This window comes from Ovis aries, chromosome 3 (assembly GCF_016772045.2).
Source record: "Ovis aries strain OAR_USU_Benz2616 breed Rambouillet chromosome 3, ARS-UI_Ramb_v3.0, whole genome shotgun sequence".
NCBI lineage: Eukaryota > Metazoa > Chordata > Mammalia > Artiodactyla > Bovidae > Ovis > Ovis aries.
The window spans coordinates 217971652-217996507 of NC_056056.1; the positions used below are offsets into that span (position 1 = coordinate 217971652).

Sequence of the window (24856 nt, forward strand, 5' to 3'; positions counted from 1 at the left end):
TAATCCTAGTGTTAGAAGGGCAAACACTTTCTTCTTATGTGAACCAGTGTAATTAACTTAGAAGAAACAGAAATATGAATCTCTCCAGTGTAGAAGGGAACTTTATTTTATATCCTCCTTGAGCTTTTTAACATCACACAGTTTGTTTAATTTGATTTCTCCAATAAACAACAGATGGGGAATACTTCCTATCAGTAGATATTAAGAAATAAATATTTATTTTAACCCTGCCTTTGCCAGGACCAGTGTGTACTAGTCTTCCTTTTGTGGTGGGCTGCTGACGCTTGTGAACCCCTGGCACTTTCCTTCAGAGCGTCTCAGGTTCCCCACATTCACAGTCACAGCTCCTCTGCAAACTGCATGGAACTGCCTGCATTATTCCACTCTTCGTATCCAGACCCTTTCTCCTGGGCTCCAGAGAGAGCGGGCAGTCTGATGGTTCCCCAGCCTGAATGATGGTAGGCGTGGGGCAGGAGAGAAGTAGAGGCCGTGCTGGAGTGTGAAGATGGAGACTACAAGTTAGTTTTAAACACAGATGCTGTTTCTCTCATGAAAGCAGATCTCAGTCTTAAATTTCAAGTGTTTTCACATCTAAATTATATAAGTTATAGCTGGGACACGCCTTTTAAGCTCCCCTTTGAGCCCAGGCGTATGTTGCTATCTGTGGCCTTATTTACCATTTAATCCAATCAAGTTGCCACTTCCTTAGACTTTGACTACACTTTCCTTTGCTGATCCTTTTCTTATCACAGAACAGCATCTGTGAGTATAGAACAGGAAATTTACAGTTTCTTAAAATGAAAAGACCTGGTATCTGTCTGATTTTATGATTAGAAAGGGAAGCTAGGCCTTTTAGAATTTTTCAGATGTTCATTAAACTCTTCCTTTTTCCCTCTTTATATCATGTGCATCAGTTACACTTATGACTTATTTAAGTATTTCTGCAGCTTCTCGTTGCTGAGACTAATATAAGTGTTTTTTAAATACATGATAAAATTTTATATGTCCTTATTTTTGTAAAATGCCCTTCTTCCAAGGGACTCTCTGCTTCTGTTAGGCAAAGAAAGAATGCATTTATGTAATCTATTAGTTCCCAGCATATATTGACATACTCATAAAGTAACCTTAGTGGTCTGTTTGAGCCATTAGCACGTGACAGAATCATGATCAACATTATTGTAGTTGAAGAGATCTTGAAGACTAATAACATAAAATAACTACAATAATAGTTCTAGTAATGTTCAGTTCAGTTCAGTTCAGTCGCTCAGTCATGTCCGACTCTTTGCGACCCCATGAATTGCAGCACGCCAGGCCTCCCTGTCCATCACCAACTCCCGGAGTTCACTCAGACTCACGTCCATCGAGTCCGTGATGCCATCCAGCCATCTCATCCTCTGTCATCCCCTTCTCCTCCTGCCCCCAATCCCTCCCAGCATCAGAGTCTTTTCCAGTGAGTCAACTCTTCGCATGAGGTGGCCAAAGTACTGGAGTTTCAGCTTTAGCATCATTCCTTCCAAAGAAATCCCAGGGTTGATCTCCTTTAGGATGGACTGGCTGGATCTCCTTGCAGTACAAGGGACTCTCAAGAGTTTTCTCCAACACCGCAGTTCAAAAGCATCAATTCTTCGGCGCTCAGCCTTCTTCACAGTCCAACTCTCACATCCATACCTGACCACAGGAAAAACCATAGCTTTGACTAGACGGACCTTAGTCGGCAAAGTAATGTCTCTGCTTTTGAATATGCTATCTAGGTTGGTCATAACTTTTCTTCCAAGGAGTAAGTGTCTTTTAATTTCATGGCTGCAGTCACCATCTGCAGTGATTTTGGAGCCCAAAAACTAAAGTTTGACACTGTTTCCACTGTTTCCCCATCTATTTCCCATGAAGTGATGGGACCAAATGCCAGGATCTTTGTTGTCTGAATGTTGAGCTTTAAGCCAACTTTTTCACTCTCCTCTTTCACTTTCATCAAGAGGCTTTTTAGTTCCTCTTCACTTTCTGCCATAAGGGTGGTGTCATCTGCATATCTGAGATTATTGATATTTCTCCCGGCAGTCTTGATTCCAGCTTGTGTTTCCTCCAGTCCAGCATTTCTCATGATGTACTCTGCATATAAGTTAAATAAGCAGGGTGACAGTATACAGCCTTGATGTACTCCTTTTCCTATTTGGAACCAGTCTGTTGTTCCATGTCCAGTTCTAACTGTTGCTTCCTGACCTGCATACAGATTTCTCAAGAGGCAGGTCAGATGGTCTGGTATGCCCATCTCTCTCAGAATTTTCCACAGTTTATTGTGATCCACACAGTCAAAGGCTTTGGCATAGTCAATAAAGCAGAAGTAGATGTTTTTCTGGGACTCTTGCTTTTTCAATGATCCAGCGGATGTTGGCAATTTGATCTCTGGTTCCTCTGTCTTTTCTAAAACCAGCTTGAACATCAGGAAGTTCATGGTTCACATATTGTTGAAGCCTGGCTTGGAGAATTTTGAGCATTACTTTACTAGCGTATGAGATGAGTGCAATTGTACGGTAGTTTGAGCATTCTTTGGCATTTCCTTTCTTTGGGATTGGAATGAAAACTGACCTTTTCCAGTCCTGTGGCCACTGCTGAATTTTCCAAATTTGCTGGCATATTGAGTGCAACACTTTCACAGCATCATCTTTCAGGATTTGAAATAGCTCCACTGGAATTCTATCACCTCTACTAGCTTTGTTCATAGTGATGCTTTCTGAGGCGCACTTGACTTCACATTCCAGGATGTCTGGCTCTAAATGAGTGATCACACCATCGTGATTATCCAGGTCATGAAGATCTTTTTTGTACAGTTGTTGTGTGTATTCTTGCCACCTCTTCTTAATATCTTCTGCTTCTGTTAGGTCCAGACCATTTCTATCCTTTATCAAGCCCATCTTTGCATGAAATGTTCCCTTGGTATCTCTAATTTTCTTGAAGAGATCTCTAGTCTTTCCCATTCTGTTGTTTTCCTCTATTTCTTTGCATTGATTGCTAAAGAAGGCTTTCTTATCTCTTCTTGCTATTCTCTGGAACTCTGCATTCAGATGCTTATATCTTTCCTTTTCTCCTTTGCCTTTCACCTCTCTTCTTTTCACAGCTATTTGTAAGGCCTCCCCAGACAGCCATTTTGCTTTTTTGCATTTCTTTTCCATGGGGATGGTCTTGATCCCTGTCTCCTATACAATGTCACGAACCTCATTCCATAGTTCATCAGGCACTCTATCTATCAGATCTAGGCCCTTAAATCTATTTCTCACTTCCACTGTATAATCATAAGGGATTTGATTTAGGCCATACCTGAATGGTCTAGCGGTTTTCCCTACTTTCTTCAATTTGGGTCTGAATTTGGTAATAAGGAGTTCATGATCTGAGCCACAGTCAGCTCCCGGTCTTGTTTTTGTTGACTGTATAGAGCTTCTCCATCTTTGGCTGCAAAAAATATAATCAATCTGATTTCGGTGTTTACCATCTGGTGATGTCCATGTGTAGAATCTTCTCTTGTGTTGTTGGAAGAGGGTGTTTGCTATGACCAGTGCATTTTCTTGGCAAAACTCTGTTAGTCTTTGCCCTGCTTCATTCCGCATTCCAAGGCCAAATTTGCCTGTTACTCCAGGTGTTTCTTGACTTCCTACTTTTGCATTCCAGTCCCCTATAATGAAAAGGACATCTTTTTTGGCTGTTAGTTCTACAAGGTCTTGTAGGTCTTCATAAAACCGTTCAACTTCAGCTTCTTCAGCATTACTGGTTGGGGTATAGACTTGGATTATTTTTTATATCTATTATCTCACTTTCACTCCACATTTTTATTGGTAGGTACTGTTAGGATCCTGGCTTTACAGATGAATTGTAACACAAAGTGGTTAACTTAGTTGCCCCAAATCATCCAGTCACTGCCATTTCTGAACCAAACATTCTACTTCTTTTTTCTATTTCTCAGGAATTTATATTCCGGAGGACGACCAAGATGCCCCCGAGAGGTTCCGTGGTCTCGGTGTACGAATTGAGGATGATGTGGTGGTGACTGAGGCATCCCCGCTCATCCTTTCTGCAGATTGTCCCAAAGAGATGAAGGACATCGAACAGATATGCAGTAGGGCCTCTTGACCCTCACGGCAGCCCGCGTGGGTCTCAGGTGCAGGAGGGGTAGACGCAGGCATCTGTGCGTGTGTGCTTTCCAGGGGTCTCTGTGTGGACACTTGTTCATGTGTTCCATTGGGGAGTGCTGCAGCTGTGTGAGTCTGTGTGATTGTGTGTGTTGTCTTTTGTTTTCTGTGGCTAGAAATTTGGAATAATTGCATTTTTGGACTGTATGTTACTGCAACTTTATTAACATTAATTCTGTAGAAATAATGACTGAGACAAGGTTAGTGTTAAGATATAAGGAAAGATGTTGGTTACATATGTTCATGCATTCCAGTTGGCACTTGTGGAAAATTCTCTCCTCTCCAGGTCCTTCCCCTTCTGCACTTTTCCTGAGATCTACCTAATATAAAAGTTTTGTGTAATGCTTGTACTTCGAGCTAATCACCAGAGTCTGCCTACATTGAAAGCCACCTGTCAGTGATTGTGGGTGGCCAGGATGTACCTTCCATATTACCTGCCTTACCTGTTCAGGAGCCCACGTGAGCCCTCGGGGCACTGGTGTTCTCCAGCCCCATCACTGAGCCACAGTCCAGATTCTAGCAACACTAGCTATCGAACAGAACATTTTTGAGCTTTTCTTACTATTTGGTTGCCTGGGACCTGGAAGGTGTTCAGAGTCTTGATAAGGAGATGGAAGAGAAAGAAAAGTATGTATGTGTCTGCTGTAGATCCAGACCGCCATCTGTCTATTTTCAATCTAAAGAGCACTCCTTTCCCAGATCCCCTTGCTGTCTTTATAGACTCTTACCACACCTTTATAGACTCTTACCACAGCCTTGAAGCTGCTTCTCTGGCCAAGGGCAGATCCTCTGCTCACCCTGTTAAAAGTCAGGGGAACAGCACCCGGTTATCATTCTGTGATTTCCTCTAGCGCTGATAAAAGCAAACCATGGAACCCAGCCAGTAGCTGTAAACACCCTCTGATCCTTTCCTTCCTTGGACGTTAGCACTGGACAGGCAATGGGAAAGGCTAGCATTTCCCTCCATACAGCATTGAATGCAGTTATGTTAAACTCAGTTTGCAGAGTGAATGGGGCTAGACCCTTGCAGATGGTTTATTTGGGAGCTTCAGTCATAGGGGGCTGCTTTAGGAAATAGTGTATTCACCTCCTTTAAACCTGAATATGAACCCAAGATGTATAAAACATGCTGTTAGAACATAAATTTAAGAAAATAATTGCTTTAGGGAAGAACAGGCTAGGAGAGGAGCATTGTTGCCTCTGCCACATACTTTTATGGCTGTGAAAGTATTCGGGAGTCGCCATTTTTCCCTGTGATAAAGAAACTGTGACTATGTTTCTTTAATTTGAAACCCAGCAGTTAAGAAGTAGAATAATAACTCTCCTCTTCGCATAGTTGTACCCAAGTTAGGAAGGTACCTCTCATGGTGACTTAAAACTGTCTTTGTGTGTCTTCTTTCAAAATATTGTTATCTTTTCATTAACTTTCTTACGGTCAGAAAAGGAAAACTCCTGCTATAGACATTATATATTAACTGGGTTTCAAAGCCATAAAGTAAGTTAAATCTCCAGATGAAGACACTGTATCTCATTAAAATTTTAAAAATGGGCTTTGTTACATATTTTAAGACATACATAACCAACATCCTCCTTAACTTTCTTAATAATAGAAAGACTGCAGACATGATGCGTGCGTGCTGCCTTTCCTGTCCTGTGTCCATGTCAGATCACAGACACAGCACAGTGGCTTTTTACCAGCCCAGCTGTGACTTCAGAGTCCTTCCAGTAACTGCTGTCAATAAAACGAGTTGGGCTTTGAGTTAGCCTCTGTTTACCATCCCTCAGCTGGCATATGATCAGCGATCATGTAACTTATTTTTGTATGTATGTTAGAAAGTACATGAGGGCCGGGGTGGCAGCATAAGGACCTCGCTTGGAAGAGGTTTTTATGGTGTGGTTCTTTTTTTTTTTTTTTTTTTTTTAGTTTCCTGAAGTGGGATCCGTATCCCAGAATGAAAGCTGATAAGGGTGTGTTTTAAGCCTGAACAAATATACTTCAAGCTGAAGTGCTTAATAATTCTAACATGAGAACGTGACTGTATCATTAAGCCCTCGTGGTAGAGCAGAATTCCACTATCACAAAGCAGATGGGTCTTCCTGGCTGCTCTCACCTCTGCCTGTGTGTCCTTGAGAACTCGGGGTGAGTATCAGTATTATTCAGGTCAGGGGTCTCCACTGAAACCCAAGCCTTTGGGGGTTCGCTTTATGAGGAGCTGAGGGAACTGCAGTCTTTGCGAGCATTTCTTAATGCTTTGTTTGACTTTTGTGCAATTATATAAGTTCAATTTGGACAAAATGCTGTTACTTTTTAAGGCGCTATTGACTGAAAATAAATACATTATTCCCCAACAAGGGAAGAGCATTTGTTACTGTCATTTTAAAAATAAACTATAAAACAATATAAGAATGTATGGTTGGTGTTTGTGTGTTATTTTCAAATCTAAAGTTCACAGCTTTAAATGCAACTTTTGTTTTACAAAGTATTTTGTTTTACAAAGCATTCATTGACGACTGTCACAAAATCATGTTGGCAAACTTAGAATAATCTTATCAGTCATAGAAGGGGAGAACCAATGGATTAGATTTACTCAAGGATGTAACATATAACATGGTGACTATACTTGATAACATTGTATTGTAAAATTGAAATCTGCTGAGAAAGTAAAACCTAAATGTTCTCACACACCAAAAAAAGAAATTTGTGAGGTGATGGATGTGTTAATTAACTCGATGGGAGACATCTTTTCACAGTATATATGTGTATCAAATCATTAGGATGTAGACTTTAAACATCTTACAGTATTGTCAATTACAGCTTAAGCAAACTGGGTAGGCGGGGGGTGGGCGGGGTGGGGGCGGCCTTCTCAGGTGGCTCAGTGGTTAAGAATCTGCCTTCCAATCAGGAGACACTCAGTCCCCAATCCAGGAAGACCTCACATGCCTCAGGAGACACTCAATCCCCAATCCAGGAAGACCTCACATGCCTTGGAGACACTCAGTCCCCAATCCAGGAAGACCTCACATGCCTCGGAGAAACAAAGCCCCTGCACCACAACTGTTGAACCTGTGCTGAGTCACTTCAGGCGTGTCCGACTCTTTGTGACCCTATGGACACAGGAGTCTCCAGACAAGAATACTGGAGTGGGTTGCCGTGCCATCCTCTAGGGGATCTTCCTGAACCAGGGATCGAACCTGCATCCCATATCTCCTGCGTTAGCAGCTGGGTTCTTTACTACTGGTGCCACCTGGGAAGCCCCATCTGACCATGTGACTGGTTAAAATCCTTTGGTGGTTGCTCATCACTGCAGATAAAGACCAAGACTCTTCGCATGGCTCTACCAAACATCACATGCCCTGGTTCATACCAGTGATAAATGTTGATCAATTGATTCTAGGAGGATAAGGGAATCCCCAGTTGTAGCATTTGCCAATTTCCATGGCATAAATAGGACAATTATGGCCAATTTCAAGATACCAACTTACGGATCTGGGAAGAGGCTAACGATTGTTGCACATCTTTGCAGACTCGTATCCCACTGGTTCTCTTCATGTTTGAGCCATTCCAGGCTTCTTTACGAGTGTGCTATGCGTTCTATGCTTGCAGCCCCTCTGTATGCTGTTGGCTCTACCTGGAATGGCACCTTCTTCCACATCCCTCAGTGTGTGTGAGTGCTGGAGCCAAACTGCCTCAGTTTGCAGGAGCAATTGTTAACCTTTTGAGAATTTTGCAGTCTGACTGCTAAAGCTACAAATCAGAACTTTATTTCTTTTTTAAGAACTGGTTTTGTTTGTTTGTTTTTAGTATTTATCCATTTGGCTGTGCCAGGGCTCAGTTGTACCCAGGATCTTTAGTTGCAGCATGCAAACTGTTAGTTGTGGCACATGGGATCCAATTCCCTGACCAGCGATTGAACCTGGGCCCCCAGCATTGGATGCTTACAGTCTTAGTCACTGGACCACCAAGGAAATCCCAAGAGCTGTTTCATTTTATTTACCAGCATACCACTGCATCCAGTCTTCTTTGTCTGGCTCTCCTTCAATCTCAAACCATTTCTTCTAAGAGGACTTCCTCTACCTTCCAGGCAGTCTTTCTGCTTCAAGGCACCCTTTACTTCTTTGCTAAAATTCACTGGAATTACCGTTAACTGACTATTGCCTCTCTTCTACATATGGTAAATTCAATGAGGAAAAGGGACTTTTTTTCCAAGCTCTTAGAATATCAGATACCTTTTAATCTAAAGCAATATGGTATAGTTGACACACAGCAGGTTCTGTGAATATTTTAGGAATATTTGTTGAATTAATGAATGGGTGGATCAACTGAACAGAGCTAAACTGAACAGCCCATTGCACTGTAAACTAAAATTATGAAAGGTAAGAATCTATATGGGGTCTACAAAAAGTTAATGCAGCAGGAGCTAGTATACAGAAAGTCATGGCCAATCATCACAGCCAGGAAAATATCCAAAGGAGAGATCAGTACATGAGGCTTTCATAGCTTAATGGAACAGCCCCACCATAGCTCTTCAGGGAGCAAACAACTTGCAAACTGTTGCTGCTTCCTCTCCTGTATCTCTACAATACCTGCTTCCAACAAAGTTTAAAATTTTTCAAAATTCAAATAAGATTAAATCACTTTTGGGCTTCCCAGGTGGCGCAGTGGTAAAGAATTCATCTGTCAGTGCAGGAGACACAAGAGACTCATATTAAATCCCTAGGTCGGGAGGATCCCCTGAAAATGGCAACCTATTCCAGTATCTTGCCTAGAAAATCCCATGGACAGAGGAGCCTGGTGGGCTACAGTCCAGGGGGTTGCAAAGACTCAGACACGACTGAGTACATGTGTGCACGCACACATGTCACTGTGAGTCCCCTCCCTTACACTGTTCCCCTCCAATGCCTTCCAATAACATCTACAATAATATCCCACCTGATCTGACCCCTACCTGCCCGTCTCACATCTCTTAACCACCCTTGCTCCATAAGCTTCAAATTTATTCAGTCAACACTTAGTGGGCACATACAACGGACCAAGCCCTGTTCTAGGAGTATTTGTTATCAATAAAGAAAACAGTAGGGAATTCCCAGGCTAGGATACCAAGCTTTCACTGCTGAGGGCCCAGGGTCAAACCCTGGTCGGGAAACAAAGATCCCACAACCTGCACAGGGCAGTCAAAAATAAAGAGAATAATAAAATATTCCTTCTCCTGGCCAGACACACAGAAGCAATAAATCTAATAAATGAGTAAACAAACAAAAAGTGAGAAGGTACATGTACCATTAAAGGGAAAAGTTCAGTAAAATGAACCGGAAGCATATCATACAGGGTCTTTTAGGCCCTTGCAAGGAATTCAGCTGAAATGTTACTCCTCATAGGGGCCTTATCTAATCGCCTGTTTTAATATTGCCTCCATCTCCCCTCAGTCTCATGACTTTTTTTGACTTATTGATACCTGCGATTTTCTGATATGTTTGTTGACTTGTATATTATTTCCCTATGAGGTGTTTGACTCTGCATCACTGTATCTCTCCCATTTACAACAAGACTCAGTACACATTCAATGAGTTTGTTGAATGAAGATACTGCTAACTCACTTCAGTCGTGTCTGACTCTGTGACCCCATAGACGGCAGCCCACCAGGCTCCCCTATCCCTGGGATTCTCCAGGCAAGAACACTGAAGTGGGTTGCCATTTCCTTCTCCAATGCATGAAAGTGAAAAGTGAAAGTGAAGTCGCTCAGTAGTGTCGGACCCTCAGCGACCCCATGGACTGCAGACTTCTAGGCTCCTCCATCCATAGGGTTTTCCTGGCAAGAGTCCTGGAGTGGGGTGCCATTGCCTTCATATGCCCTCAGTATTTTAATTTACTCTGGTTTTCCAATACTCCGGCAAGAAAACAAATAACTGAATTCCTAAAATGGAATCATTAATTTAAAAAAACTTGCTTTGTAAGGTTTCCTCTCACACAAATTTTCTATATTCTAGTCTGGTTAAAGCTGTGGTGGTGTTTCCACAGATTTGTTGTTCTTTACGATTGAGACAAGGAAACAAATCCTATTTCTTCTGGTTTAACAGTGGAGTCAACACAATCCATCACTCTTCAATTTTCTTTTAAGAGAAAACATGAGATTTCAAAAAAGTCTACACAAGATTTAAGAGTGATCGAGCAGAGTCATACCTCTGCAGGATTAGAGATGAAAAAGTGGAGCCTCGTCTAGAGATGGGAAGGTGACAGAAAGTACAGGTGCTTTTGCGGTTAAGGAATGATCAGTAAGAATAAGTGGCAAATACCTCACACAAATACTTCAAAAAGCGCAGCGACTTCAAATGCGAGGATAGCGCAACTAGAGGAAAGAGGGCCGAAATTAAGGAGAAAGATGAGCACTCGTTGAGGAATGGGAAGAGTGTGCTCAAGCGAGAGAAGATGAAATCGTGCACTTGAACCACAGACCCTTCCAGGGCGGACTGGTATATTTGGGGTAGGCTGGGGCCGGCACTTCCCAGGCTCCTAAGCCTCCTCCGTCCCCCTCTTTCAGGTGGGCAGGTGAAGGCAGGGCTGGAGAATGCCTGTTCAGTTCAGTCCTGGGGAGGACACTGGGCAGGAGGGGGAGACCATCTTCCCGCTGAATCCTGAGGATTTCCCGAATTGGAATCAGGAACTCGAACGGCCTTTCAGGGAGGGTAAGCACCTCCGCCGGGTTCAGAGCCGATCTGTATCTGGAAAGCCCAGTGTGAGGTTTCAGGTTTGGCGGCAGCAGGAGGCGGGACGCCCACCCTAGCTCCTTCCCCGGAAGAACGCGACGAGGACCGGCGGGCAGCGGGGGTTGCGCGGCGCCGGGGAACGAGAGGCGGAGCCGGTGCTGCAGGTCGCGGTGCAGGCGAAGGAAGCAGCCGCCGCCCCAGCTGAGAGTGTGGCTGGGGGCTTCCAGGGGGAAGGGCAACAAGAGCGGGTCCTTTCGAACGTCTCCACCCGGCTCGCTCGCGTCGGCCGGCCCCGCCCCGCCCCGCCCCGCCAGAGCCACTCCGGCCTCCGCCTCCTCCCGGGCAACGCGGGGTAGGTGTGTGAGGAGGGGTAGAGTGGGGGGAAAACTAGCGCCAGCGCCTTTAAGGGGCGTGGCTACACGCTCCGCCCCTACCTGCCCCTAGCGCGCCAGTAAGGGGTGGGGTGAGGGAGGAGGTGCCAGGGTGGGAGGGGAAGCGAGGCGTGCGCTGGCGCGCAGGCGCAGTAGCCGGCCGACAGACTGTGTATTTCCAAAATGGCGGCAGCGATGGATGTGGATACCCCGAGCGGCACCAACAGCGGCGCGGGCAAGAAGCGCTTTGAAGTGAAAAAGGTTGGGTCTCGCCAGCGCCTTCCTCGGGGAAGCTAGAGAGACGCGGATCTGGCTGGCAGGCCCGAGGATGACCGAAGCGCGGAGGAAAGAGCTTCATTTCAGGGCGTTCCTGGGACAGGGTACCAGGAAAGGAAGCCGGGGGGCGGGCCTTAGGATTGATCGGCGTGGCTGCGGCCCACTGTCCGGGGCGGTGTTGGTTTCGTTCAGAGGCTGAGGGGCCAATCACGGAAGTGCTTATTGAGATAGTGCGGTTACGACTTGACTGCAGGAGCCAAGCGCCTGAGCTGTCACTGGAGTGGCGGAGGGGTGGGGAAAGAGCGGGTGGGGTGGGTGGAAGCGGGGAGTCGGAGCCTTACGGCGGGTGGAGGATGGGGGCAGTGCGGCGAAAGCCGGGAACCTGAGGTCCTACCGCATTGGAGGCCTCTGAGGACCCGGGCTGGACATCTCCGTGTCTTGCCCCTGTCTGAAACTGGGAGTCTCTCTGACGGACCACGACCTGGTTTTCGCCTAACCGAGGCCTCCATTAGCCCTCTCCGGTCCTCGCCCCTGCCAAGTTAAAAGTGTCTCGAGTGTAACTCTTGGCTCTTCTGAGAGGTCTGTAGGTTTGTCACAAAGCTGCCCCGAGTCCTGCGGTCATATCCAGAAACCCCCTGTCCAAAAAAACAAAGCATGGTGGAATTTGTTAAAATGTGAGGTCAAACCTTGTGTCATTTAGCGAGAGTTGAGTACTAGTTGCGAACGACCTGGTAGAAATGGAAAAGCAGAAATGTGTGGAACGTGTCTATTTGCATGAAATGCCTTAACGGTTGTTTGCAACTATACAGTTTGGGAGAAAAGTGCCGATTCCCAACTAAGGTAAAACAAATGTACAAAATGAAGACTCTGAAATAGAGAAGATGTTCTAGACCCTGGCAGTATTCCCCCTCCTGGTGCTTTTTGTCGTTTCATTGTGGGCACTGCATGCTCAGGTACGGCCAGCAGCCATATTGAAGAATAGAAGTAGGGTTTTTTTTTTTTCCTCCAAGTTGAAGCTGTCGTGTGAAAAGTACTGAAGAAGTTACCAGACACTGAGAACTAGGCTAGAAAGAGATGAAAGTTTAGGAAGTGGCACCAGATTCGTGGATGAAAAGGAGTTTCAAAATATTTATAATTGCAGAAGTCAGAAGGTTGAGTTACTTAAATGCTACTTTTAGATAAACTCTTGCGGAAATTAAATATAACAGTCTAAGCAGATAGGAAACAAAATTCTAAAGTTTATTATGCAATTATCTTGTAAGATTTAAGAGATGACCTTGGTGTGTACTGACACTGGGTGATTGGTTATCCGCTTATCCCATGATTACCCGTTTTATGATCCAATCATCATCTTAGTTCATTCTGTTCCTTGCTTTCCCTATTCCTGCTTCCAGAGTTGCCTTTGAAGAGCAGATACTCATTTATGCAGAAATTGAGCTCTCTTGCAACTGGCAGTTTGCAGGAGAGCCTGTGCAGTAATTCACGTTTGTGATTATTAGACCTAAACCAGACACTTATACCTTATTCCTGATTTGTTTGCATTGACATGGCCACCTAAACTGTAGGTAAAAATTAAAAGATGACCTTCATTTCTGTGTTCATTTACTCGACTGTTGGGAGAATGGGTGTGCATAGTGTAGCTCTTGCTCTCTGAAATAATAAATGAGAGTAATGTACTATCCAGCAGCTCTTTTGTTTAGTGGTCCTTGTAGCCAAAAGGATGATAAGTGCAGCATGAAATCCTAGAGTGTGTCTGTGGTTTATGTGTTGTGTGTCCTTGTTACGAGGAGTGGAGTGCATTGTTCCCTGTTTTCTCTTTGCAGTGGAATGCAGTAGCCCTCTGGGCCTGGGATATTGTGGTTGATAACTGTGCCATCTGCAGGAACCACATTATGGATCTTTGTAAGTAATTGAAGGAGGATGGGGGAAGGTTGAGAAGGTTACAGAGATTGGGGCTATCCTGATGTGACCAGTTTTCTTCTTCACAAAGAATTATAGTCAGAGCATTTGGGGCCTTCTACATCTCATTTCAAATAAAGTAGCTTTTTATGATATCCTGCAGGCATACCCATCTCTCAGAATAAATCTGCTCAACCTAAAGATGGCAGGGCCGCATTTAGAATGAATTGTGGACACGCAGGTCCTGTTGACTATATCCTATTTCCCATCACGTAACCACACTCAAAGACAGAAGCAATGAAAGAAAATTAACTTTGAGCTAAAACATTCTGTCCAGCACTAGTTTTTGCTGGGGAAAATTTATGAAGAAAAGAGGCCCAAGAGTGGATTTTCAGTGTTAGCCCCAAATGTAGTTAGAGGGCATCACTGCTGACACCTCGGTAGTCAGTTCATTGCTCTAAAGAAATTTCATTTCAATTTCCACATATTTCATTACACATAGTAGGCAACACATAGTAGGTTTGGTTCTAGTTGTTGATGGAAGTTAGTATCCTTATAGTAATAGGGGCCAGAATGTTGATCACACCAGGAACAGTCATTTTTTCATCCAGATACTAAAATGGTTTGATTGAAATCAGAAATAGCACAAAGAATGTGCAGCTTTCTAGAACTGAAGTTATAACTTAGTTTTCAATGACTTACCCATCTCTCTGGGTTTCTCTTGAGCCGCTGTCCTGCTTTACTCTGGTAGTTCCTCTGATTTTCTCTGCATTCTTGAGGTGCCTGTGCTCTTGTTTAGAACCTTTATATATCCTGTTTGAATCTTCTCCATCTCTTCTCTACCACTCTCCCCCTATCTTTATCTGACTCAGCACTAAGTGTGAGTCAAAAATGCAGGCACATACATAATTTAACCTTTTCTGATACTCAATAAAGTTAAACAGATGATTTTTATTTTATCCTATATCCAGGATATTTTAAATTTCAACATGTAATCAGTATTTTAAAGCAAAATATCTTCCTTTTTTTTTGTACTAAGTTTTCAAAGTGCATTGTACACTTCCAGTGCATCTCATTTCAGACTAGCCACATTTCAGGTGCTCAATAGCCATACGTGGCCAGGGCTACTTATTAGGGCATGCAGAACTAACCCCTAGTTGGTCTTCAGATCTCACCTTAAACTTGCTCAAAGATGTTTTCCCTGACCATACTTACATACACAGAAACACAAGCTAGAACAGTTCTGTTCAGTATTTCCGAGATGTCCTATAGTTTCCTTTGAGATTCTGTGGCAGTCATTTAACTTAGTTGGCTCTTCATAATTCCATGTTATTTACAGCTGTGTTCTAGCATCTGGCATAGTGTTCTAGTGCATAATAGTTTCTCCGTAGGTGCTTGCTCTGTGAAGAACAGAAACAAAATAGGGGGCCAGTCTGTGATCACTGCAACTTGGAAAGCACAAATCAAATATTTTGTGTTGGAAAGTAGTCTTGGTCTGTGTTGGTCGTTTACTGCCCTTGGTTTCTTTGAGTTTGACCCTGTTTTAACACTTTTTCACACAACAGTCAAAGCAGATCAGCAGCTACCATGATGTTTAATGGAGATAGAAAAGACCCATCACAGAAAAACACATGCACGGTTTTCCATGTGCTTGGGTGGGGTTTTTGATTACATGCTTGCCCTTTTTTTTTTTTTTGGCTGTGCATTTTTACAAGGAGTTGTACCCAGAGAAAATTTTACTTTCTTGAGGCTCTCTTCTATAAATACTTAATAATTTTATATAATCCTGACTTTTTTTTTTTTAACTTCTTGTGTTTAAGTCATTGTGTGTCTCTCTGGTTGCAAGAGAATGTTCTTCTTGAGAAGACAGTGACAGACAAAGTCCATTGATACTGTCTTCTCTTAGTGTTGAACGCTTGAGGGGTTGATGTGGGCTTTTAGATAGACACCTGAAAGTGAAGTCGCTCAGTCGTGTCCGACTCTTTGTGACCCCATGGACTGTAGCCCACCAGGCTCCTCCATCCATGGGATTCTCCAGGCAAGAATACTGGAGTGAGTTGCCATTTCCTTCTCCAAGATAGACGCCTGCTTTATCATATATTTTAAATGTCAGATGCAGAAGGAGAGCACTGAACTCCTATAACAAAGTAATTTCACGTCATGTGTTTTATTCATTTGATGAATATTTACACCCTGGGTGTTTTGCAAGGCTCCAGGATAAAACAGTGACTGGGCTCAGGTCTTTACCGTTATGAAACATACCCTTCTGCCTATTACAGACACTAAAGAGAAATCTGGTCACTGCAGCTGGACTTGTCTTCCTTTCAAAAATGAATTATGGTTCTTGTAAAAAGACTTTTCATTAAAGATGAAAATAAGAATCATGATTTAACAGTGGCCATTTTATAACAAATTCTGGCCTGGTGTTAAATGAATAATTATATACATAGTTATAAATAAGTGAGTAATTATGGCTGAGCTCCAGTTGAACCCACCTACAAAGCATTCTTGGTCTGAAGACTTCCCTTTTGGCATCCAAATTGATACTATATGTCCTACTTACAGCCTCAGACTTCACTTTGCATTATCCTGCTTCTTGGTTCTTTTAAAGAGTTGCTGAAAAATACAGTCTGCTAGGTGTCATTTTCTCCATTACCTCTGGTAATCTTGTCCCAGATGAAGGGTTGTCCAGAAGTGCTTAGACCCAGCCTTTGCCCATAAGTTAGTCTTTTCCTAAAACCACAAAAAAGATCCATCCGTGTTTTCAAAGGGTGAAATCTCTTCACTTCTGGGAAGAAGCTATTGCTTCTTTAGCAGTCCTCTGGTGGTGACGGCCCTTGTGTTAAAGTCCTCAAGCTTTGTAAGAACACTTGTGCCTTTGCAGGGGTCTGATAAGAACCTGTTGCGTGCTGCCTTTTTGTCTGCTTTAGGCTGACAGCAATTTCTTCCCCTGTTTAAGCAAACGACTAAACCCCTGTGCTCATTCTCTGAACCAAAAGCTTGAAAACATTTCATCTTTGAGAACACTTAGAGTAATTTTTCATGCCTTATCCCCTTTTATCTGGCGTTCTAGATTGCAGTCCTATTTCTGATTTTTAAAATCATTGTGAAAGTGTAGCTGACCTACGATATTTTATTAGTTTCAGGTGTACAACATAGCGATTGAAAGTATAGCGTATACTCCCTTTGAAGTTATTATAAAATGTTTGCTATATTCCTTGTGCTGTGCAGTTTATTTTTGTTCTTTCTTAAGAATTTTCTGATAAAGAATAGATACATATTTGGCGCCCATTCTCTATTTATAGAAGCCATTTTTGTTTCCTTATTCAAGTACTGAGAGCCTACTTTGCAGTTGGCATAGAAAGACAGCCCCCTAAAAATATGTAGACCTAGAAAAATTTAAACACGGTAATATCCCTTGAAACAGTTTCATTATTAAGTAATAATAATTGTGCCTCTTACTTAGCTGATTTCTTAATACATAGTCCGCATCTAAGTGAGAGGATTCCAGTTGAAGAACATCAGGTTTTCTTTTCTCTGCCATCTCTTTGGAACAGGGTGCATTCACAGCCCCCATACATTCTTTTTTTTTTTTTAATATTTTAAAATCTTTATTTATTTATTGGGCTATGCCAGGTCTTAGTTGCAACATGTGGGATCTAGTCCCCTGACTAGGAATCAAACCAGGCCCCCTGCATTGGGAACAAAGTCTTAGCCACTGGACCACCAGGGAAGTTCCCCCTATGTATTTTTTAATTTATGACATAGACCCTAGCTAGGTTCTCTACTCTTTCAGAAGGAAAACCAGTTACTCTCTTTAAACTGTGAATCTGGGTAGCAAAGAAGTTCTGTGATTTCAGATCCTTTGCCATTCATTTTTTTTGAAGGATGGGGAAAAGCATTATTATGTTATATATCACTTCCCAAGACCAAGTTAACATCTCAGCATTATTTTCTTACAGTTTTACTATCTTCCACCTATTAAAGTATAAAATAATTGCCTCCTATTAAATAGACTTTCCCGAAGCTTTTTGTTCATCAGAAAGAAGACTCCATTTAGTTACCACCTTCAGAGAAAGCAAATTACACACTAGTAATTCTTGTTCTTGGAATATTTATCCCCAATTGAGTTTTACTCATCCTTTCTTGATCTCAGTCAAATTTTCATTCCATTTAAGCTCCCTCCCTTCCCCCTCTGAAATGGATATTAGGGTAGTTTGCGGTAATTTGTTCCACTCACTGGTCAGAAACGTCTCGGGGCAGTAAGCATCACAGCTGGTGACCCCCAGTTCTCCAGGCTGTCGGCCTCACAAACTTGCTGTGTTGTCGGTGCTTTGAGGACCTGAGTTTTGATGTCCTCGCGCAGAGCATCCACAGCCCTCTACACCCCCTTTAATTTGCTCTGTACCAGCTCCATGTGTCTGCCTGACTCCTTCAGGGACTGGAGCTTGCCAATGAGGCTTTCATTTGGCAAACCTGGGTGGTGTAAGGGCCCAAGAGCAAACATTCACCCCGCACAGAGAAGACGCCAGTTCTCAGAACACCAAGAGTTAGGAGGTGGCTTTAAGAATTTACTAAATTTACCACATTAGGAGGAATCACTGTCAATTGGACAAGTCAGGTCACATTCAGAATTAGAAAGCACCCTTTGCTGCGTTGCTCTGTTTTTGCATCGGGAGGAATTCTTTGCAAAGCATGCTGTTAAGTCATAGCTCTGCCTTCTCTGTTCATCACCCCTTTCCACATTCATTAAAAAAGAATTATAACTAATTAACCACTTGAAATTCTGTTCCAGTTGAGGCCATCACCACCACCCCCTCCCCTGTCGTGTCTTCGGGCGTGGGTAGAGCCACTGGAGGTCAAAGGTGGTTGCTCGTGGGGGCCAGTGATCATGTCGCTCTTGTTCCCGCAGGCATAGAATGTCAAGCCAACCAAGCGTCCGCTACTTCTGAAGAGTGCACCGTGGCATGGGGCGTCTGTAACGTAAGGCAATATCTTTTCCTGCCAGCGTGGCTTGTAAACATAGTACTGCTTCTCCTTCTTTGCCCATCTTGTAACTAACTAGGGAAAAAAAGACTAGCCCACCTTTCTCCCCAAAGGTACACAGATAGCAAAAAAAAAAAAAAGGCATTTAAAACCACTGTACTATTCACCTGTAAAAATTATTAGTTATAGAGGCAGTAGTTTGTCTCAAGTATGAAGTATACCAGCATCGGCAGCAACATTGTTGGGCTTCGTCTTTGAGAATTGCCTTCAAAGCCTACGGCACAATCATTGGAACATTCTGTTAGTGGAAATCTTTACTTGCTTATCAGATTTTCTTAAAGGCTGAGTGTCTTGTGGAACTAAGTTAGGTGAATAAATTGAGCATTCCTGTGTGTGTTGCTGGGGGGCGGGGTGGGGGGGGCAGATGTACCAAGTTAACATTTGGGTTTTTTTTAAAATGTGCTTCGTGACAGAAATGTTTTGTGCAGCATCGTTGGACTGAATGTACAGCCTTCCAGGGAGTGACAGCTGTGAAGGATAACAGACATCAAATATGTTATTTCCAGCACGTTAAAAATTCATCCTTCTAGCCATGTAGTCCCAGTCATATGAGCTAAAAATGTCCTGTCCGGGTGTCCTGTGCCCAGGGGACAGAGAGCTCCCAGCATGACAAGAAGCCACACTCGAGTCAGACCACCACTCCCTGTCTCTGTGACTGACTTGCTAGGCAGCTGCGGGCAAGGTATTGGCCCCTCTAAGCCTCATATGAAATGGAGCTGTTAGTAGACTGCTTAGCATCATAATCAGGATGAAATGATTTTATGTTTAAAAAGAAATGCTTAGAGGAGTTCAGGGTTTGGGTGGGGCATGAGCCACCCATCTCCTTGCATGACCCTGCAATAAACCTTTTTCTCTGCTCAAATAAAAAAATGCTCAGAATACCTCCTGCAAGTCCCTTTGGCAGTCTCACAGTAGCCCCACAGTCAAGGGACTGTGCCATCTTCGAGGATAAAGAATAAAGCATATTGGGCTCTTGGCTCTCCGTGGCATCCAGGTGTAGAGTGAGAACCATGTCACTTTGTGGTGGAAGGAAAAGGAGTGCGCTGCTCCTTAAATTTGACTCAGGAGAGTCACACTCGAGAGACCTGCCACCAGGAAGAGCAGCAGGTGTGCCTGAAGCCTTTGGACTAGTCCTGGGCTCCCGTATTGGGGACTGGCTCTGTGAATTAGGCACGTCACTTAACTCATCTGGGCTTCAGTTTCCCGTCTGTAAAATGAAGATGATAATACCCGTCATGCTTGGCGGGGTTGCTGCAGGCTCCAGTGAGGTAATAGGTGTTTATAGCCCTCCTGTCAAGTGTTAAAGCACTAGGCAGTGCGTTTTGAGACTGCTGGGTATGTCCATTGATAGGTCTTAGATTGTTCGCAGGAGGAAAGCTGGGATCGAGGATGTTCAGGGATGCTGTCCCGGCCCAGCAGCCTCATTTGCAGCCCCTCTTTCCCTCCGTCTTCAGGGTGGGGCGCAAGTACAAGGACCCTGAACTGCGGCAAAGAGCCTAGTGGGGCAGCTGGGAGGGAGAAGGGGCTCCTGAATGCCCTTAGGTGAGCCTGTCCCCGCTGCCTGGGGATTGAAAAAAATGCCTCCACTTTCTGCCCTTTGGAAATTTTGTTTTTCCTCTTTTTCACCGTAAGTTGGGTGAGCATCAGGACTAAAAGGATCTTGCAGAGGGCCGTCGCCCTGGGAGTCTTTGTCCCTCCGAGTAGCCCCAGTGCACTGGTGTGGACTCTAGACTTCATCACCGCATTCTGTGTCTGTCTGTGGAAAGTCGGTTTCACAGATGATAATCCACATTATGATTCTCTAAGTTCCATGCATGTTTGGGTAGACACACTGACCAGGTCTCGGGGCTGTAAGCCAGGCCTGCCCAAACTTTCATTGTGTATTGGGGTGTCAGCACTTCTCCCTAGGCCTCACCTCAGCCGACCCGTCGTGGCTCAGATGCGGGGACCCTTGCTGCTCCATCCTGATGCTGCTCACACGAGCAGGGCTGAAGGATAAGCATCATTGCAGAACTGCATCTGCACGTCACTAACACACACAGACTGCTTTTCCCCAAATGCGAAGGCCAGCTCCTCATTCCCTGTTAGCACCAGTGTTCTTGGTACTTTTGCCCTTTTACTTCCCATCTTGATCATGGAACTAGCCCTTTGATGTTCTTCCAGCTGCTTGCATGCAGCGTGCCCATCACATTGCTTCCTCTTACCCTGATTTTTTTTATCTGATTCCTTTTTTAAGACCCTGGAGAAGGAAATGGCAACCCACTCCAGTGTTCTTGCCTGGAGAGTCCCATGGACAGAGGAGCCTAGTGGGCTACAGTCCACAGGGTCGCAAAGAGTTGGACACGACTGAGTGACTTTGTTTCACTTCACTTTTTTAAGACAAAATCTCTCACCGACTACTAGAGGCTTGTTGAGTACCAAGCTTTCATACTAGCAATGCCTCTATGAGCAAATCTGCAAATACAGTCCTTTGGGCAGTGTTGAGCTGGGTGTGGAAGGTTGGGGACGTGCCTGTCGCAGTTCTGGGTGGTTGGTGGGAGTGATGCACCGCCACGTGCTAAGGAAAACCCTCTCCTCCTGGGGTTGCCTTCTCCAAGACGGGGAGGGATCTGGAGACCAAGAGTGGGGAATTTGAAATGTGTGGATGATTGAGGGCCTCCTTTTGCCTGTGTGTGAGGAAAGCAAGCCTCCCTTCCAGGCCGACTAGACCCAGGAAGCCCCACTGCATCTTACCTTAGGCAAAGGGGAAGAGACCTCATTGCGTGAACACCCGCCATGCTTCCTAAACATGTTCTTCATTTGGTAGGAACAAAGCCTCTCACAAATGTTTCATGGGCCGCGGCCTGGCACCTAGCCGGGTGTGACCCCTTGTAGACCTTTTGTCTCCCATTGTGTGCTGCCTTCCATGGTTCTTCTCCAGCCGCTGTGTATCACCACCCTGCTCCCCTTGAGATATATTGTCCGTAGACGGCTGAGCCTGCACAGAATTATTTTTAATAAAATGTATCTTTTCTTCCAGCATGCTTTCCACTTCCACTGCATCTCTCGCTGGCTCAAAACACGGCAGGTGTGTCCGTTGGACAACAGAGAGTGGGAATTCCAAAAGTAGGTGTCCCCGGCTGTTTCGACATCGTATGTAAGGTTGGGCTTTGTGGTCAGTACTGTTCTTGGACCCACGTCAAGCTGGAGGGTGCACAGTTTTAGAAGATGAAGACATAGAACATGGCTGGTTCATAAAGTAGCTTTCGGTTAGTTAGATGAGGACGCGTCTCTGTGGAAAGTGTATAAGGTGAACCAGCATTAGAAACTTGCAGCCTGGAGTTTCCCAGCCATCTAGGTAGGGTCTTTGGAAGTAGTAGTAGAAGCTTGCAAATTCTCATTTTGCAAGCTATTAAATATTTCCACAATCACATCAAGAATAAGGCTCCAGGGGCTAACTAATGTCATCTGTCTTTGCTTTGGGCTAGAATTATATCATGTTTCATTGGTTTATCTCACAGGGATTAATTCTGATACAGCATCTGTGGCTATCTCAACTAAATCATTATTGTTGCTGCTGTTAATTGTAGTAGCGTGTAAGTAATACACGGCGTGCAAATTTTCAAAACTTCAAATGATCAGTCTGTACTAGTAATTCCTAAAAGAGGAATTTCTGGTTTAAGAGTATGTATGTTTTTATTTTTGATAGTGTCAGATTTTTTTCCTTTCCCAAGAGTATGTACTAATTCACAGCCCCTACCAACAGTGAAGCAGAAGACTTCCTCCTCCATTTCTTGCCAGTGCTTTGTTATCAGACGTTTTCATCTTAGCTACTGACAGGTGAAAATTAGTTTTCAATTGTATTTTTTAAAACTTTGAGTAAAGTTGGGCTGCTTTTCATATGTTTTTATGCCTGTTGTATTTGTCTGTGAAATGCTTTTTTATCTGTTGAATTTTCAGTTAATTTATCAAATTTTTAATGGAAAGGGGGATTTTCGAAGTTCTCAAGAGACCTTTGTAATTGACTGTGCCGTGGAGCAGGCTCAGGGTGCCATCTTGGATCAAAACTGTCTCACGTAGCCCATACACGTGCCCAGGGCTGAGCCTAAGAAGTGGGGGGGTGACGAATCCTCCTGCTAGGCTTTGACACTGTCGCTTTATCCAGCTGGTGACTTTGCCTGGCTGTGGTTATGAGCGCCCTGGGAAAACAAATTCATAAGAAGCAAATTTCATTTCAGCATGCTTTAAACTGATGGATAACTTCTAGGTTATTCTCACTAACAAGCTGGAGCTCTACCCTGTGAGGACTTTTTTAGGGAATTTTTAAGCGAATTTCTTATAAGGAGTACTTAAAGAATCTAGCAGCCCTTCAGGATGATGGCAACAGTGATGCAGAATTCTGGTGCCCTGGTCTCCATCTGTGTAGCAAAGTATTTTCATTAGAGGCGAACTACCCACTAAGAACCATGGCCAAAGATTAAGATAATAATGGATTCTGTGTTCAAGAAATCTTACATGTGGAAAAAATGTCCTACCATTGGTTATAATCTTTCTGGAGCCAAGTTTTGGCCTCTGAGGAAATCAGAAAGGACCTGAGATCCATAGCTAGTTTCTCGACAGTTCTTTCGGTGGTGCTCAGCAGACTCAGGGCTGTAATTGGAACTGGTGATAGATTTTGACACTGAAGGCTGTTCGGTTACTATCCTCTGTAGGGGTCTTACCCTAAACTAGCCCAAGTATGGGAGTTGAGGGGAAGAGGCGGCCCACAGGGAAGAGGGCGGAGGATTCAAGCTGTCTTAGCTGCATACTGGCCATCAAGTGCAGCTCCCTTTCACAGCCATTAGCCGTGACTCCTCCCTGTCACTGCCCAGTATCTGCCTGGCACCAGGAAAGAGTCAGGTGGGTGCAGTTGAGTGGGGGACCATCACTATGAAGAGGGTGGTAGGGACAATGTTACAGGAGGCCGGTAGGCTGAAAGGGGCAGAGACAAGGGTTGAAACCCAATCTTCAAAGTTTTAACCAGATTGGTGGATATATTTTTAGCAGGTGTTACAGTCTCAAACAGGGAATCACGATAAGGAATGAATTAATAATTTACTTTGTCTTCCAGGTATGGGCACTAGAAAAAGAATTCTTCCATCAAGCTCAACTGTTTTTGTTATCCACTGAATGACTTGCCCTCCTGTTACTTATTATAAATTAGATAGAACTGTGTCTCTTCTGCTTTGTCTTTTCAGTTTGCTATTCTGGCAGCCATACTGTATTCTGTGTCAAATAAAATCCAGTTGGATTCTAGAACAGACGCTGTCTTTTGTGTATGTGCAAAAAGTGAACACAAGTAAAGGGCCTCCCGCCCCTTTCTAGGGTGGAAGGCTAGGTTTTGAAAGTGAGGTGTTTGTTCATCAGAGCCAAAGCAGGATCGTCCTGTGAGCACGTCGCTTGGTCTCAAGGAAGCCTGGTCCACAGCCTGGCTGCTGCTGATGATCTTGGGCGAGTGGTCTGTCTGCTCCGAGCTCTTCCTCCTCCGTGAAGTGGCTGCTAAGGACTAAACAGGATCATGTGGGCACAGAAAGAGGCCTTATAAACTGTGAGAACGCTGTACAGGTGTTAACTTTGTGTATGACATGTTGCTTTCTCATTTTAGTTTAGAAAAGTTAACTTGAAAAAAAATTAATATGTCATCTTGGCTGGCGATGGAGTAATCTGTGAACTCAAATTGGAAAACAGTGTCATTTAGAGTTAACGGGAGAATTCAGGTTTCCCTTCCTCACCACCACCCTTTGTAATTTGTTTAAGATGCCTTGGCTGTGGACAGAACTGCCAGTTCTAACACTACTTCAGTCTCTTAGTCTTTAACTGAGAGGCGGGTTAATTTACTGCAGTGATTCTCAAAGTGTGTGCTGAGGACTTGCGGGAGTAATGGAAACACTTTCAGGAGGTTCACGAAGTTCCTTTTCCGGCTGCGTGTCTGTACAAGGCCAATTTTTCTTTTTTTCCTTCAGACAAAGCAACGTATTGAATGAAAAAAGAGAGCAGCAAATCCAGCTGTCTTCTGCTAAGTCAGATATAAAAGAGATTTGCAAAAATGTAAAACAGTGCCACTCTTCTAACTTTTGTTTTGAAAACTAGTTACTTTGAATAAAAATATTTATGTTAACGTGATGGGTTTTTGTTCTTTTAAAATCTTTTAAATTTCTCAGTTTGATTTCCATTGTGGTAAATATCTGTGGATGCAACCCCCATAAAAACTCTTTGGTTTCTTCAGTGTGTAAGATCATAAGGGGATCCTGAGACTCAAAAGTTTGAGAACCTCTAGCTTAGTAATAAGAACTTTGAGGTCCAACCTGGGTGGAACCCAGCTTCCCCACTTGGCCGCCAGCAGTGCAGTCGCTCAGGGCCAGGTGG

General features: G+C 43.9%; 2 protein-coding genes and 1 long non-coding RNA gene across 9 annotated transcripts in view; 2 read left to right on the forward strand and 1 right to left on the reverse strand.

The window, feature by feature from the left end:
• Positions 1-6589, forward strand: part of XPNPEP3 (X-prolyl aminopeptidase 3) — a 44137-nt gene extending 37548 nt beyond the window's left edge. For 3 of the 4 annotated variants that reach the window (XM_004007008.5, XM_042247783.1, XM_015095036.4), the window contains 2 exons: positions 3953-4147; positions 6103-6589. In XM_004007008.5, coding sequence (XP_004007057.1) covers positions 3953-4119 — 167 coding nt within the window. In that variant the 3' untranslated portion in view covers positions 4120-4147; positions 6103-6589. Of the gene's footprint in view, positions 1-3952 lie in introns of all 4 variants that reach the window. The other variant, XM_060413578.1, reaches the window with a different exon arrangement.
• LOC132659503 (uncharacterized) lies at positions 84-14207 on the reverse strand. Of its 2 annotated transcripts, XR_009600038.1 has the most exons (3): positions 14129-14207; positions 7154-12162; positions 6590-7110 (listed from the first exon to the last, which is right to left on the reverse strand). It is a non-coding gene; the product is annotated as an uncharacterized LOC132659503 (long non-coding RNA). The 2 variants fall into 2 exon arrangements; XR_009600037.1 differs by having other exon boundaries at positions 84-12162.
• On the forward strand, positions 11422-24613 carry RBX1 (ring-box 1). 3 transcript variants are annotated; one of them, XM_042247784.1, is made up of 6 exons: positions 11422-11512; positions 13351-13429; positions 18339-18409; positions 21492-21577; positions 22218-22291; positions 23562-24613. In XM_042247784.1, the coding sequence occupies exons 1-5, from the start codon at positions 11435-11437 to the stop codon at positions 22279-22281; spliced, it is 378 nt and encodes a 125-aa protein (XP_042103718.1). In that variant the 5' UTR covers positions 11422-11434; the 3' UTR covers positions 22282-22291; positions 23562-24613. The 3 variants fall into 3 exon arrangements, with proteins under 3 accessions (XP_042103718.1, XP_004007058.1, XP_060269563.1); XM_004007009.4 differs by lacking the exon at positions 22218-22291; XM_060413580.1 differs by lacking the exons at positions 18339-18409; positions 22218-22291.
• Positions 24614-24856: the final 243 nt, after the last annotated feature.